The sequence below is a fragment of the Leopardus geoffroyi genome, chromosome B3, assembly GCF_018350155.1.
Source record: "Leopardus geoffroyi isolate Oge1 chromosome B3, O.geoffroyi_Oge1_pat1.0, whole genome shotgun sequence".
Taxonomy (NCBI): Eukaryota; Metazoa; Chordata; class Mammalia; order Carnivora; family Felidae; genus Leopardus; species Leopardus geoffroyi.
This window is the reverse complement of record NC_059337.1, coordinates 55,725,902-55,742,445: the sequence shown is the minus strand read 5'-3', so window position 1 is coordinate 55,742,445 and position 16,544 is coordinate 55,725,902. Positions and strand designations below refer to the sequence as shown.

Below are 16,544 nucleotides of genomic sequence, written 5' to 3'. Positions count from 1 at the left end.
CTCATAGCTCACTGTTTACCTATAGCTATAAAAACACTTAAAATTCATGACCCTTCCTCTATTTTCCTGAATAGATTTATTGGCAAGTTATTTTGTTTCTTTCTTCAAAAGACCAATAGGTATACCACTTTTCTTTCATTACAGACAGCAGCATGAGCACAATCCAGTCAATGCACGTGGGGGAGTTCAACCAGAAACTAGTGGAAGCCAGCACCCAATTTAAAAAGAAACAGGGAAAAGGCACAATTGATGTGTGGTGGTTGTTTGATGACGGAGGTAAAAACAATTCCAGAATATACACTAGGGAGCAAAATTACTGTGTTGATAAATTTAACAAACTGCATGGGAAGGTATATGAAAATGATATCAGTTTAAGAATAATATTTCTCTGTTTCCCAGAGATTTTAAATTATTTAGGAGCAACAAATGGGGGAATGAATAAAGATATACGGCTATTCATTCTCTTTCAGTGAGATATGCTTATACTTTCTGTCATAATTTACTCTTTCTTCAGGGTTAACACTCCTTATCCCCTATATCTTGACTCTCAGAAAAAAATGGAAAGACTGTAAATTAAGGATCTATGTTGGAGGGAAGATCAACCGCATTGAAGAAGAAAAAATTGCGTGAGTAACTCATCACTCATTTGTTAGAACACTTGGGATGTTTTTTGTTTCAATCCTTTAATTTTAAGAACTTTAAGTGTTTTTGAGGCACAACAGATTTAAAGATAAAGCCACCGCGATAAGCCTGGTGTCTACTTGGTTTTCTGGTCAATAAATTGCATACATTTTGTAATCACTGTCTTCATGTCCCTTGATCCCCTGCCACAAATGCTTTTATTTTTTTTTCAACGTTTATTTATTTTGGGGACAGAGAGAGACAGAGCATGAACGGGGGAGGGGCAGAGAGAGAGGGAGACACAGAATCGGAAACAGGCTCCAGGCTCTGAGCTATCAGCCCAGAGCCCGACGCGGGGCTCGAACTCACGGACCGCGAGATTGTGACCTGGCTGAAGTCGGACGCTTAACCGACTGCGCCACCCAGGCGCCCCCACAAATGCTTTTAAAAGGAATTTGACACAGAAGTCTCATCTCAATTCTTTATTGAGAGCATCATTATCTTGTATAATGTTTGTTTTGGTTTGACTAGTAAATGTATCCAAGAAATGAAAAGCCCGAAGGGATTTGTGTTCAATAGCTTCCTTGGGGTGGGGGTGGGGGGTCGAACCTTTTGATTTGTGGTGGTCACTGTAGCACAGTACACTTAAAATAGAACTAAAGGACTGAACCCAATCCTTGTCCCAGCTCTGCCACCAACGAGCTGCAAGACTTTGTCACAGTCACCGTACATATCTGGGTCCCCAGTTTCTCATCTGTAGTTTGAAAGAGTTTAAATGAATAACTGTTGAAAATTCCTTTAATTAAAAAAATAAATAAGTGCCCACCGTGGAAATTCGCAGCTTTGTCATTAATTTAGTCACAGAGGTCTGACATGTGGCTGTGGAGGCAGCAAGGATATTGAGAATGTGGTGCATCCAAAGGTCTCTGGTGGAAATCTGAAGAGCGACCTCGAGTGGCCCTTGCTCCCTTATGGTAGGACTACATCCTGAGGCCTTCCTGAAATTACAAAATAATGACAGGCTTTTATTCAGTAATTTTTCATGTTTTCTCCTCTGTCCTGGAAGGATATTATATAGATACAGAGATAGAGATAGAAATAGAGATAGAGATAGAGATAGAGAGATAGAGATACAGGCATAGACATAGACATAGATATATAGATTTAATTCCTCTTAAAGAGAGTCATATTTAAATGGAAAGTAACATGATAGCTATAATAATTTCTATATAATAATTTCTATTTCTTAAAGCCTCTAGTAACTTATTGGGACAAGTGATGAAATTTAAAATTGGTCGGTAGATTAGATGATAGTATGTCATCAGTGCTAAATGCCCTGCTTTCAAAAATTATACTCGGTTTGTATAAGAGAATGTTCTTATTCTTAGGAAATACCCACCCAAGTGTTTAGAGGGAAAGGGACCTGATGGCTGCAGCTTACTTTAAATGGCAGATGGGCAGGTGGACAGATGGATAGAAGGCAAGAAAGAAAGAAGGAAAAGAAGGTTGTAGATAGAGGTAGCTATATATAAGGAAGAAAAAGTGTTCAGTGAAATAGAGCAAGATATAAACAGCTGGTGGATCTGGGATTTTTTTTTGTGCTGTCCTTGCAATTTTTCTGTAACTTTGAAATTATATAAAAAATTCCAGTTGCCAGGGAAAGAACCTCCAATATATATGACATAATTATTAGTTTTTCAGTACATTGTCAGTAACTCTATAAAAATTATCAGCAAGGTAATAGCCAGTAATGTTAAAACTTGTCCTCTTTTTTTCCCCCCAAATGATAAGGAAGCATGTACAGCTCTATATTTTCTTACCTAGAACATGAATGCAGGGTTGGATTTTCTGTTTCCAGGGTTTGTACCTACATGAATTTCTCTGTCTTTGGTGGAATCGCTTGGTCCACATTTAATACACTGCGATGAAAATCAAACCCTGACCACAGCCTTTGTGTGAAAGTGAACCTGAAATAAGACATGACTGCTTGTGGTATCTTAAACACAAACCTCTTTGACTGAAAATAGCGAAACATGCAGTGATGGGGTATTTCTCTTTTATGTTTTCAGAATGGCTTCCCTTCTGAGCAAATTTAGGATAAAATTTGCAGATATCCATATCATTGGAGACATCAACATTAAGCCAAACAAAGAGAGGTACGAAACATTTAACAAGATCCATTGTTTACCCCTGGTACTCTCTCATTTTCTTTTGTGTTGATTATTAAGGGGTAGAAATGTTATCTATTCACTGCAGTGACTGCCTAATAAGATATAATAAAAAAGGACTTCAAATAATCATGCCGAGCTATCAAATAAATTCTAACAGAAGGAAAAGGTTTTATGGTAAAGTTGAGCTTGAGAGGGAGAGCTGTTGAAACACAGGTTAGTTAGCATTTTAGAACTGCCCTTCCTGTTCTTGCTTTCCGTGGTGGCCAAAATAGCAGGAAGTACGGGCTCAGACTCTTTTGGACTGAGCAGTCGGGGGCAAGCTTTCATCATTTAAAATTCCTAGTGGGGCATCCTGCAGGGGGAGCTCTGATAGAAAAGATAGAAACAGCTTGAGTCTTCTTGGCACAATGACAGAACCCACCCTCCACGGCCATTTTCACTTTTAGGCACTAGGGACCCAGCACGTCAAGCTATGAAATTTGGCGAGGCGGGGGGTCCTCTAAAACTGAAGCCTGGCCAAGAAATGTATTGGCTTCAAAATTTTAAAATGACAAAATTGAAGGAATTGTTTAAATGTCTTCAGATCATGACATCTTTTTAACCCCTGTTAATTGTTAAATGTGTCAAGCCATATATGTGAAAACAATTTGTAGGTTAGATTCTCACAGGAATTCCCAGAGGTGTAAGAAAATTGCCTGGAAATTAAAGCTGAGACTGAATAAAATACCTAGTGATAATTTAGCAATTATAAAACATTTTCAACTGTTTACAGTCCAGAATCGTATTTACTATTACATCTGGATATAATTTAAATTTTTTTAAAGTTTATTTATTTTGAGAGAGAGAGATTGAAAGCACACGTCCATGCACGTGGGGAAGGACAGAGAAAGAGAGGGGAGAGAGAATCCCAAGCAGGCTCAGTTCAGTGCAGTGATGTGGGGCTCAAAACCGCAAACTGCAAGAACATGACATGAGCCAAAATCAAGAGTCAGATGCTCAACTGACAGAGCCACCCAGGCGCCCCAACATCTGGATGCAGTTTAGCACATTTGATTCGGTGTGGAGTGGTCCTTCAAGGTTGAGACTACAAAGGGAAATGAGGATCTCTGTATAGCTTAGGTTCTCGGTGGCCTGTTGGACCTCTTCTCATTTCTGTTGACCATCAGTCATTTCTCCCTTCACCTGCAGTTCTTGATGGGTTGCAGTTCCACACTCCAGTCTTATTGCCCTTCCCTTCTTTTGATCCTAGATGAGTTTAATAACTAATGGAGAAACAACTAGATTTAAGATGCATTCTTATTGACTAAACAACAACATTGAACTTTGTGTTATTTGAGGGTATTCATGATTCCTCTAAGGCTATGGATCAATTAAAGTGGCTTTACAAAATACCTTTTTAAAAAAAAAAATATTTATTTTGAGAGAGAGAGAGAGAAAAAAAAAAAGAGAGAGAGAAGTGGGGAGGGGCAGAGAGAGAAGGAGAGAGAATCCCAAGCAGGCTCTAGACTGCCAGCACAGAGCCCAACGTGGGGCTTGAACACACAATCCTCTAGATCATGACCTGAAGCTGAAACCAAGAGTCTGACTCTTAACTGACTGAACCACCCAGGTGCCCCCAAAATGTTTTAATTGTGATAAGAAAGCTATAATCAACAGATTACATTTTGGTTATTACCATGGAATATGTCTTCATATCATATATACCACCAATGCCTTGTATTCCTCTATTTCTGCAGCTTTAAATACTTAAGAAAAATTAAGAACAAAGTTTATAATTCTCCTTGGTAAATGTAATTAACTTTCTGATATGAATTGGGTTGTCGTGTAGTAATCTCTGGTAACCTCCCACATTTCATTTGAAGAATTTTAATTCCTAGGTCATCACCTCTTGGCATTTGCAGAGATGTGATCAAACAGGCTCATCTTGTGTCTCTAATTGGTGGAAATGCATTCTATTTCATAACACAGCAGGTACAATGATTTCCTAGCATGTGCTACTTTGCAACAGGCTAGAGCCTGCCAGAGCTCTGCAAGCATAGAGCCATTTACTGTTGTCTGGAGGGTAGTCACGGTGTACCCTATTGCCTTTGGATTTTGCAGAGGCCCTGGCTCAATGCTGGGCACAAATTAGTCATCTACTTCTTGCAGCCAAATTCCTCTTGCTGTTGTTTGTCTTAGCAGTAGCTAAGGACTCTCTGTGCTTACTGATTAATTTGTTCCTGTATCCTTTGTCTCTATACCCATCAATCTGGTTTTCTCTACTCAAGTCCTTGTTTCTTTCCCTTTCTTCCATGCTCCTCTCTGCCCAGCTGCTGTGGTCACCCCCTGCATACCTGTCTTATCTGTACTATCATGAAGAATGTCAATGTACCTCTTCCACTAATGTCTTTCCATTCTTTGAGTGCCCATCATAGTCTAGACACAATTTATTTTACTAACCCTGAACTTTGTGCCATGTTTTTTTTTCTCTTTTTAGGCAGCAGACGTTATGGAGAGTAGCAAGAAACAAAGGACCAGGCATTTTTGCTTTTGTCCTGGTATCTTAAATTTGATTTTACACTCCATTTTAATTCGGTGTTTCTAATATCCTCACCATCCTACAATGAAGAGATCTATTTCCCTTTCTCAGGAAAAAAAAATGAATTGGATTTCACAATTTTGGAGATCTTTTTCTCTGATATTTCAAGGTCTTGAGGAAGATGCAAAAAACAAAATCCATTTTATATTGGAGTAAAAGAATCTTTGCAGCTAATGTCACCTGGTGTGAAGAAAAAACACCACCAAGAAGAGGGGTGCTGGAAGTGCCATTCTCCTCTCTTCGGTCTTCCACCATAACTGATGCCATATTGCTTTGTAAAACAGTCACGTATCTGGTGTTGGCAAATCTATTCAAATATGTAAAGGTAACCCTATTTTAAAACAGAGAATGATCATTCAGTAAATCTCACAGATGGCCACTGGTAGCACATCTGGTACTTTGTGATAATTTTTTGTTAAGTTTTTAATTTTAATTCCAGTGTAGTTAATAGTGTAATATTAGTTTCAGGGATACAAAGTAGTAATTCAACAATTCTATACATTACTCAGTGCTCATCATGATAAGTGTACTCTTAGTCTCCTTCGCCTATTTCACCCATCTTCCATCCACCTCCCCTCTGGTCATCATCAGGTTGTTCTTTATAGTTAAGAGTAAATTTCTTGGTATGTCTCTCTCTCTCTCTTTTTCCTTTTTTTGCTTGTTTTGTTTCTTAAATTCCACATAGGAGTGGAATCATATAGTATTCATCTTTCTCCGACTGGCTTATTTCACTTAGCATTATGCTCTCTAGCTCTATCCATGTTGCTGCAGATGGCAAGATTTCATTCTTTACTATGGCTGAATAATATTCCACTGTGTCTATATACACCTCTTCTGTATCCATCTAATAGTCGATGGACACTGGGCTGCTTCCATAATTTGGCTATTGTAAATAATGCTGCAATCAACATAGGGATGCATATGTCCTTTCAAATTAGTGTTTTTGTATTCTTTGGGTAAAATACCCAGTGGTATGATTGCTAGATAACAGTGTAGTTCTATTTTTAACTTTTTGAGGAAGCTCCAAAAAAAGTCACTGTTTTCCAGAGTGACCACACCAGTTTTCATTCCCACCAACATTTCACGGGGTTCCTTTTTCTCCACGTTCTCACCACAGTTACTTTTTCTTGTGTTTTCTATTTTAGCCATTCTTATAGGTATGAAGTAATATCTCATTGTAATTTTGGTTTGCATTTCCCTGATGATGAGTGATATTGAGTATCTTTTCATGTGTCTGTTGGACATCTGTATGTCTTCTTTGGAGACGTGTCTGTTCATGTCTTCCACCCATCAGGATTATTTACTTTTTTGGGTGTGGAGTTGTGTAAGTTCTTTATATATTTTGGATACTAACAGTTTATCAGATATATCATTTACAAATATCTTCTCCCACTCATTAGGTTGCCATTTAGTTTTATTGATTGTTTCCTTCACTTTGCAGAAGGTTTTTATTTTGATGTAGTTCCAATAGTTTATTTTTGGTTTTATTTCCCTTGCTCAGGAGACATACCTAGAAAAATATTGCTATGGCCACTGTCACACTGCCTTGCTCTCTTCTAGGGTTTTTATGGTTTCAGGTCTCACATATACATCTCTAATCCATTTTGAGTTTATTTTTGTGTATGATGTAAGAAAGTGGTCTAGTTTCATTCTTTTGTATGCTGCTGTCCAGTTTTCCAAACACCATTTGTTGAAGAGAGAGTCTTTTTTCCATTGAATGCCCTTGCCTCCTTTGTTTAAGATTAATTGACCATATAATCATGGGTTTGTTCCTTGTTTTTTATCTTCTTCCATTGATCTATGTGTCTGTCTTTATGCTAGTACCATACTGTTTTGATTACTATAGTTTTGTAGTATAACTTGAAGTCTAGAATTGTGATATCTCCAGATATCTTTTTTTTTTTTTGCTTTTCTTTTTTCTTTTGTTTTCCTTTTTTCAAGATTGTTTTGGCTATGTGGAGTCTTTCATGGTTCCATACAAATTTTAGGATTATTTCTTCCAGTTCTGTGAAAATGCTGTTGGTATTTTGATAGAGATTGCATTAACTCTGGAGATTGCTCTGAGCAGTATAGACATTTTAAGAATATTTGTTCTTCTAATCTATGAGTATGCATTATCTTCCCATTTGTTTGTGTCATCTTCAATTTCTTTCATTAATGTTTTATAGTTTTCAGAGCACAAGTCTTTCACCTCCTGGTTAAACTTATTCCTAGATATTTTATTATTTTTGGTGTAATTGTAAATGGGATATCTTTCTCAATTTCTTAATTTCTCTTTCTGTTGTTTTATTATTAGTGTATAGAAATGCAATGGATTTCAATACATTGATTTTGTATCCTGTGATCTTACTGAATTCATTTATCAGTTCTAGTAATTTTTTAATGGAATATTTAGGGTTTTTGATATATAGTAGCATGTCATCTGCGAATAGTGAAAGTTTACTTCTTCCTTACCAATTTGGATACCTTTTATTCCTTTTCCTTGTCTGATTGCTGTGGCTAAGACTTCTAGTACCATGTTCAGTAAAAGTGGTGAGAGTGGACATCCTTGTCTTGTTCCTGATCTTAGAGGGAAAGCTTTCAGTTTTTCACAATTGTTGATGATTAGCTGTGGGTTTTTCACTTATGGCCTTTATTATGTTGAGGCATGTTCCCTCTAAACCTACTTTGTTGAGGTGTTTGTGATAATTTTTAAAAGGCATCTCCTCTAAGTGGTCCAATTAGAGGAAGAAGACTCTTCCTCTGGGCTGATGTGGCCCTGGTTCCAGGGCCCAACGCTTAGAGCACCAGCTCAACTTCAGCTTTTCTTGACTAGGCAGCCCCTATCTACCATTAATAATCATTCTCCATCACTGGGCTTTTTTTTGGTCACCAGGTGACACACAATGTCGAAAATAGTTTGTCAATCATTCCCAAGTTGGAGGCTAATGTTAAATGCCTTAAGTTACCTCTAATAAATCTTTCAGCTACCCATAAAACATCAGTAAGTCTTGATGGAGATATTTTATCATAGAAACATTATAAATATGACTGGGCAAGGGTGAAAGGGAGTATAAAAGCAAAGTTAATGAGAAAATAATTGAGCCTGGAGAAACTGAAAATCTCTTGTGGTTAAATTAATTTTTTATTGAATATGCTGAATTAAAAGCCATAGGCCAAAAAGACAACAATCTTTATACAGAAATTAAAGAGAAAGTAGAAGCAATTAACTGGATAATTTAGTTTGAAGCTACTAAAGTGGTCACAAAACAACTGGTATATTAATTTGAGAAAAGAGATCTTACATGAACTCAGGGAAAATTTTTTTTGCAATTAAAAAATTTTTAAACTTTGTTTTTGTGAAGAACAGGATGGGGAAGGCAGGGCAGGTATAAGTTAATTTTTAAAATTGAATTCATTGCCATTTACACTCAATAGCATGTAAATCTTGGCCTATTCTAGAGTGAATTAAAAAGAAAAGTCAGATTTAATGAGAATCAGAATAGAAATCTTGAGCCACCTTTGCATCACCTAGCTAGGAGGATGGAAAATGGCCAGTTCAGGGATGAACCTTAGGATGAAGTCAAAGACGAACATAGACAAGGAACCTTTAAGAGTTCAGACAAAGTAAATGGGCAAATACAGTCCCATTATAACCTATTGTGTCACTTAGCATGTTTCAATACCAGGAAAAGAAAACTTACAATGACTTGAATAATGAAAATTATTTGCAAACATAACTGAAAAATCCAACTATGTTTTGGCTTTCAGGCAAAGTTTGATCTAGAAGGTTAATTTTGTAATCAAGGACTAATTCTCTTCCATAATCTCTACCCCACCTTCCATTATGAAATCATCAATCAAATTGGTTTAGCTCATAAAAACAGGATGACAGCCAATAGCAATCTACATACTTGCTCATTTATGTTCAGTGGGAGAGAAGGTTTGTCTCTTCTTCAGTCATCGAACTCAGGTGATGGGCTCCATTCAGGTTGTACCAGCTTGAGCCATGAGCCACTTACTGTGGTCAATGGGATGTTAGGTGCCTCTTAGTCAACCTTGCCTGGGCTATGTGTCTACCCGGGCCAAATGCTCTGGTAGAAGGAATAGAATTGTCCTGATTAGCTGATGCTGAGGATGGAGTCACTCCCATCCAAAGGGGCATAGTATGAATACCAGGGAGACAGCAAGCAACCTCTACTCTACTTCCATTTCTTAGGAAACTATTTTTGAACTGGTCTTCCTAGTAAGTACCAGGGTTGAGATGCAAAGAAAACATAGTCTGATCAAAATAATTACGTGGAGAGCTTAAACAGAGAGTCAGTACTAACCTCAGTCCTGTGGCTATTCAGTAAAATGAATGCCTTGGTTTTACAGGGCACTGTATACTTCTCAGAGCACTGTTACCCAGATGACATCTAACCATCACACCAATCCTCATTGCCAGCTTTGAGCAACCATCATGACCTCCTATTATAAGCAAGGTTATCCAGGTCCAGGAGGGACAATGGAAGAGCAGGACTAAGAACTCAGGCTCTTCTCTCCTAGGCCAGGGTCTTTCCACTGCACAGATTACTGCCAAAGGTCTCTGAAGGCATGGCACTGTTGGAAGGAATAACAAAGAGAAGTATTGTGTAGCTGAAAGAATAATAAGGCATATCAGTGTTCTCTGGTGTTGTCTATCATTCTAAATGAGTCAAAATGTCAGAACTCTACTACATTAAGTAGCTCTTCTATCCCTAACAAAGGCACACTGGCATGTTCTCCTTTGTAATCTCTGCACTTTGATCTGCAAATCCTAAATCAGAGCAACTGATGAGATCATTGAACTCATCTCCTCATATTTTAATTCCTTAACCTAATAGCACTTAAACAAAAAAATTTTTTTTAATATTTGTTTATTTTTGAGAGAGAAAGAGAGACAGAGCATGAGCAGGGGATGGACAGAGACAGAGGGAGACACAAAATCCAAAGCAGGCTCCAGGCTCTGAGCTGTCAGCACAGAGCCCGATGCAGGGCTTGAACTCACGAGCTGTGAGATTATGACCTGAGCTGAAGTCAGATGCCTAACCAACTGAGCCACCCAGGCACCTCTTAACCTAACAGCACTTTGATTTTAGTTCCCCCTCAATTCAAAGGTACTAAATTATAAGTAAGCTACATTACATGAAACCAAAAGATCTTGTTTATATTTGAGATCATCTTAAAGTAGCACACTAAAGACAACTACTCTCATAAATTATAAGCTTTGTTTTGTACTACTGTTTTAAAAAAATCCTATGAGATTCTTATGAAAGACAAGAATGAGTTTTTCTAGCAAGTTTTAAAATGATCTACAGCTGTGAGATAGCACTGCTACTTTTCTACTCAATGACATCTTCTTAATTGCTCTAAAATGGCCTTGGATTTTTAGACATTAAAATATTATTGATTTTTGTTTTCTTTTCTCTGACATGCACCTGAAAAACAGTCATTTAAAAATCTCAGGCAGCAACAGCAGACATCAGAAGGACGAAAGCTCCATTATTTGCAGCATACATCCAAATTGCTCTATAACCATTAAATTTATTATTCTTCTAGCTGTCCACAGCCCCCTGCCAGCAGGGGGTGGGGCGCCTGGACTAAAGGGGAGGGCAGGACTTGCCAGCTCCCACCCCAAGGAACCTAGCTCATCTCCCACATTAATCCATAAATGTCTCCCATACAGTCTGTACAATAAGCAGATGGAAACTCAGTTCAGCAGATGGAAACTTATTTATGGGCTAACATGTCTACATTACAACTGTGTCTTTGACTATACCGTGTAGAAAGTGTATTTGCAGAATAATTGCTATCTGTGTGTTGGTGCGTTTATATTGAGGATCTAATACCCAGTAGGCTAACAAGGCCTCAAACATGTTGAGGCCTTGCCTTGGGTAGGGAGGCAGTACTATATCCATGACTTTACTCACAGTAAGTCCCCTGCAAAGATAATTCTTAAAAGATTTGCATGACATTCAGCTCTGATTCTGCAGCCAGCAGAGCCAGTCATACCTGGAGTATCTGTGAAATAATGAGTTAGTTTCCCACTGTGAGCCCTCCTTTATAATTCCAATTTCAGCTGGAAAGTCTTTGAAGAGATGATTGAACCATATCGTCTCCATGAAAGCTGCAAAGATTTAACAACTGCTGAGAAATTAAAGAGAGAAACCCCGTGGAAAATTACAGATGCAGAACTGGAAGCAGTCAAGGAAAAGGTAAGGACTTGTCTTCCTTAATTTTTACTTTACTGTCTAACTAGCTGCAAAAGAAAACAACAGTTGATTTAATGATCAAGAAGTAACATTATCTGTTATAGAATTTCATTATTCAAGATCCAGGGTTTCTGCATTTTTCAAGTGCTTTTCAATCATATTATGGGATATGAGGATTTAGAAACTAGTTTCCAGTTTTAATATGAAATGAATTCTTTTTAAAAAAGATTTTAAAAAACCAGATTATTGATATATATTATGAAGTCTTCTTTCAAATTTAATTTTATAGAACAGGAGACATACCCATCAGTCTAAAATAATTTAAGCCAATATGTGTGCAAAGTAGATCAAGGTAGTTGACTCACAATATAACACAAGTAACAAAGAAATTTTAACCTGATGAGGCTATGAAAACTAACAAAGGGATCTGAGAAAATATGCAATTGGAACAAGAATTGTGAAAGTTAGATTGGGCACATGTTGTAGGATGGATATTAAGTGGGGAGCTTTTCTGGAGAACCCAGAAGACGGAAGTTACCCCATGTGGCCTGAGCTGAATGAAGTTGTGATCATGAGGATAATGAAAAGGGCTGGGACAACAGAATTAAGTAGAAGAACTGACATTTGAATTGGATTAGATATTCAAGGAAAAGGGCCACAGAAACCTCTAAACTACAGAATTTAAATAAACTACATTAGGAGCTGAATTTGAAACAAATTTGAATGAGAGATACTAAAGCCTTTCAAATTTAGTAGAAAAAATACTGAGCTAAAATTTTTTCCCTGAATGTTTATTTACTTACTTTTGAGAAACAGAGAGAGACAGAGCATGAATGGGGGAGGGTCAGACAGAGAGGGAGACACAGAATCTGAAGCAGGCTTCAGGCTCTGAGCTGTCGGCACAGAGCCCCACGTGGGGCTCGAACTCACAAATTGCAAGATCATGACCTGAGCTGAAGGTGGATGCTTAACCAAGTGAGCCACCCAGGAGCCCCCTGAGCTGAAATTTATAAACTGTGTATAATAAACTGCCCAGATCTGACAAAGATTTTTCATATAATTGAGCAAATCATACATCTAAGCCTTGGTTTCTGAACCAATGAAATATAATAATAAATATTACTTTCATCAAAGCAAAATCATCAATGTAGTTATTTTTCCAAGTGAGTCTTGGTTGACTTTTTAGTTGGAACGAGTCCCCTGTGCTGATAAAATATTCAAAGAGCCTAAACAGTGTAGGTGAGGATATAATTTATGTTCTTAGGTATCAAGATTCAGTTAGTTTTCTTCTACCTCAAACCTGTTCCCAGATCTGGCCATTCTCATCTTCTCTTTACTATTACCCATGTCTTCTGCTTGCTTGCTTTTTCCCTTAGAATTTAATAAGCCACTATTGCACAATGACGACCTTGTCTTACTCTTTTTATTTCCAAAAATTCTCATGAGTTTTTTAAAACGCCGTTAGTTTCCAAATATGGATGAAATAATTGTAATTTTTTAAAGTGAGGCTTTTCTACTTCTCCACTATTTGAGGGAAGAAGATAGATTATCATTCATAATTCTGGTAGAACTGCCCTCAACAAAACCTGAATGTTGTCCACAGAGTTACCGCCAAGTTCGCCTGAATGAACTCTTACAGGAACACTCAAGAGCTGCTAATCTCATTGTCCTGTAAGTATCACTGCAGATATTTAAGAATGTTACAGGGAAATCTTAGATAAATGGGTTAATCAACTTAAAAAGTCTAAACTATTCAGGTGGAAAGTTTTAAAAAATTTGGAACATGTGGGATTTTAGACCGTGAAGGAAAATAAATGCCACCCTGAGACCCTGCCAACTGGAGCCCGTGGGCTTTAGAAGGCCCCACTTGGACTTTCCATCCGGTGTGCCCTACCCATGGGGCCAGGGCATGTGCCCACGTAGAACCCTGGCTTCCTCTTCAGACCATGCTCCAGGAACCTGACCCTGGAACTCCCTGCCTAGCAGGCCTTAAGTCAGCCTCTGAGGCTCATGGGCTCCTTCTCTGGGAGTGGTCCTGAGATATAGAGTCTATAGCATGTTCAGGAAGCTCCTTGCTCTGTTGGAAGAGGTCAGGGTGGGAGAAAAAGGCAGGGGACTTTCCCATTTCCACTCTTAACCTCCATCCCACAAATGTTAGAAGTGTACCCGTTGTAAATATGAATGTGGACTCAAGCAGTGATAGCTAAACATGAAAACTAACTATTTTACGTTTATACCTCATGGTCTGATTCCTGTGTGTGAAGATTAATATGTCTTCAAGGTCTACACTGGAGAACTATCCACCTAAGACCTAGAACAGTCTCCCAATTTGGGTGAGAGGGTTCAAATAGCTGTTTTCTGAGATTTCTGCCAAATATAAGAGACTTAAACTACTGGGAATATCATTTCCATCCAAAAAGGAGAGGTATTGCCTGATCAAATTTTCTATTTAAAGAGGAGTGAAAATTTATAGTTATGCTTTGTTGCTACTCTACAGTGCCTAAGCCTATTTTTCTGGTTTATAGATATTTGTATTATCCAAGAAACATATCAGTTTAATATCTATGTTCAGAATAACGTCTATGCTTTCATTTTGTGGGGGAGGGTTATAAAAGTTTCAGGCCACTGGTTATTAAATAGCTCGGATGACTAGTGATGTTACTGCCTGTAGTAATTGTCACTTCTAAAATTTTTCTTCCATTGCTGTCAGGAGCCTTCCAGTGGCGAGAAAAGGATCTATATCAGATTGGTTGTACATGGCTTGGTTGGAAATCCTCACGAAGAACCTCCCTCCTGTTTTACTAGTTAGAGGAAACCACAAAAATGTGCTGACATTTTACTCTTAATACATGAAGGATAAGAACACCTCTTAACTTAATGTGTAGATAATTAAGAAACATGTGTGGTACTTTATGTTACAAATCTGATAGATGGATATGCAAACCTCTGGAGACAATCGTACAGGATTCCACATAAATTATGTCATTTTTTTATTAGTTACTGGGGGCTATTTTTTTTCCTCTCTCAGCTTAAGAGGGTGTCCAACTCAATGCTACCCCTAGAAAAACAATTTCTTGTTGCTGTTGATAAATAAGAAAATCAAGGAAACCATGCTGGCTTATGCTCATGAAAACCACCAACTTGATTGTAAGCCTCTCTAGGCAAACTTAATCTTTTGTTTGCTTCTCAGCTCCAGTAGAGGCCTCAGCCCCATAGCAGGTTTTCATTAAATGCTTATTGACAGGCTGGTATAGTAACCATGGGTGGTTATCAAAGGAAAAGACGGGCTGGGCAGGAACTGTGATTATGCTTGGCCTTCTGAGAGGCTTATACCTACAAAGAAGATTTGAAAATCAATAACTGAAAACTTTAAGAAGTACTTGAGTCTACAGAATGTTTAAAGCAGTTACCTAAATAAGGTTATTTAATGTAACATAGCTTATATACTTAGAGTGATCTGAGCGATCATTGATAACATAGGGCTTCAATTTGCTGCTGACTGGAGAGTATGTTAGCTGGATTAGAAGGCAACAATATTCCAATTAAATAAACTAGATTCCATTTTAATAGATAAACTTCAATTGTTTCACCTACTAAATATTTTGAAATCTCCATCATAGTACATTGCATATTTTTTCTAATTAAGTGGTTAACACAGATGAAATCTTCATAGATGTCTAACTGAAAACCACATACCACAAATTTTCAAACCATTATAAACAAATATATCCTGAATCATATACTTAGTTACTCTATATAGTGATTGTGTGGATTGAAAAGAATAATTAAAATGTAAAGTGGAGAAACTTACAAAATTACAAATTTGTATGTTGTATATAACATGCAAGTATTGATTTTTTTTCATTTTTGTTAGTATTCTTATTATACTTAATCACATTGAAAACCCTATAATTTTTTTTTTCTGATGGATGACTTAATTTTTTTTCCTAACATGTTTCAACTGTTTATTCTAACTGCTAAAATACAAGGAAAACAATGAACCTGAAATAAAAGCACTGAAATTTGTTTGCTTTGGCCTAGCTCATGTTTTTACTTTTCAGTCACTAAGATCACGGTACAATGGCATATCAAATGTGAGCATTAAACATTCAGTCAGTTGTGGGGCTCCTGGGTAGCTCAGTCAGTTAGCGTCTGACTCTTGATCTTGGCACACAGGTCATGATATCATGGGTGTGTGAATTTAAGCCCACTTCAGACTTTGCACTGACAGCACAGAACCTGCCTGGGATTCTGTCTCTCCCTCTCTGTCCCTCCCCAGCTCACGCTGTCTCTCTCTCTCTTTCTCAAAATAAACTTAAAAAAAATGTTTCAATCAGTTGCCTTGTCTGAAGCTTGTTTGAAACTGGGAATCAAGATTAGGAATTCCAAGCCCAGACTCAGCTCAGGAGGATGACTAGGGAGAAAAAGGGAAAAACAGTCAGCAAAATTTAAGCAGCAGGCTAGCCACACTCCAAATCCAGGACCGTTTGCCTAACTCAGCCCCATATTAAGCCATCTCTCTTGAGCCCTACAGAACTGAAATCCAAAGACTATATGAGATGTGGTCCCTGTGACCAGGGGAAGGAGCATTCAGCTTCTTCTGGACCTGACAATTCTCAGAAACACTCTGGGAAAAGTGAGAAGTAATAGGACTTCTGTAACAGGAAAGTCTGGCTCCTATATCCTTGAGAGGCTGTTGCACACTGGGTTCCCTGGGAAACAGACTCTGAAAGAGCATTTAGCATGGAGTGTGTTTATTAAGGAGTATTCTTGGGATCAACAACTGTGGAAGGAAAGGTGAGCTGTGATGCAGGCCCGAGGACAGCCTCAGCCAATGTCACAGGGAGCTCTGGAGACAGAAAATTCCTTCTGAGTAGTCCCAAGCAGGGCTGAGAGGGCCGGGCCTTTATATTTATGCATTGATTCATCACTGGATGTGTGCTGCCCACGAAGGGGTGTGAC

The 16,544-nt window shown here is 38.0% G+C and overlaps 1 protein-coding gene across 3 annotated transcripts in view; it reads left to right on the top strand.

The window, feature by feature from the left end:
• SLC12A1 (solute carrier family 12 member 1) overlaps positions 1-15,608 on the top strand; it is a 104,731-nt gene extending 89,123 nt beyond the window's left edge. For all 3 annotated transcript variants that reach the window (XM_045449817.1, XM_045449816.1, XM_045449818.1), the window contains exons 22-27: positions 145-276; positions 515-626; positions 2,691-2,777; positions 11,450-11,585; positions 13,186-13,253; positions 14,293-15,608. In XM_045449817.1, coding sequence (XP_045305773.1) covers positions 145-276; positions 515-626; positions 2,691-2,777; positions 11,450-11,585; positions 13,186-13,253; positions 14,293-14,428 — 671 coding nt within the window. In that variant the 3' untranslated portion in view covers positions 14,429-15,608. The remainder of the gene's footprint in view (positions 1-144; positions 277-514; positions 627-2,690; positions 2,778-11,449; positions 11,586-13,185; positions 13,254-14,292) is intronic.
• Positions 15,609-16,544: the final 936 nt, after the last annotated feature.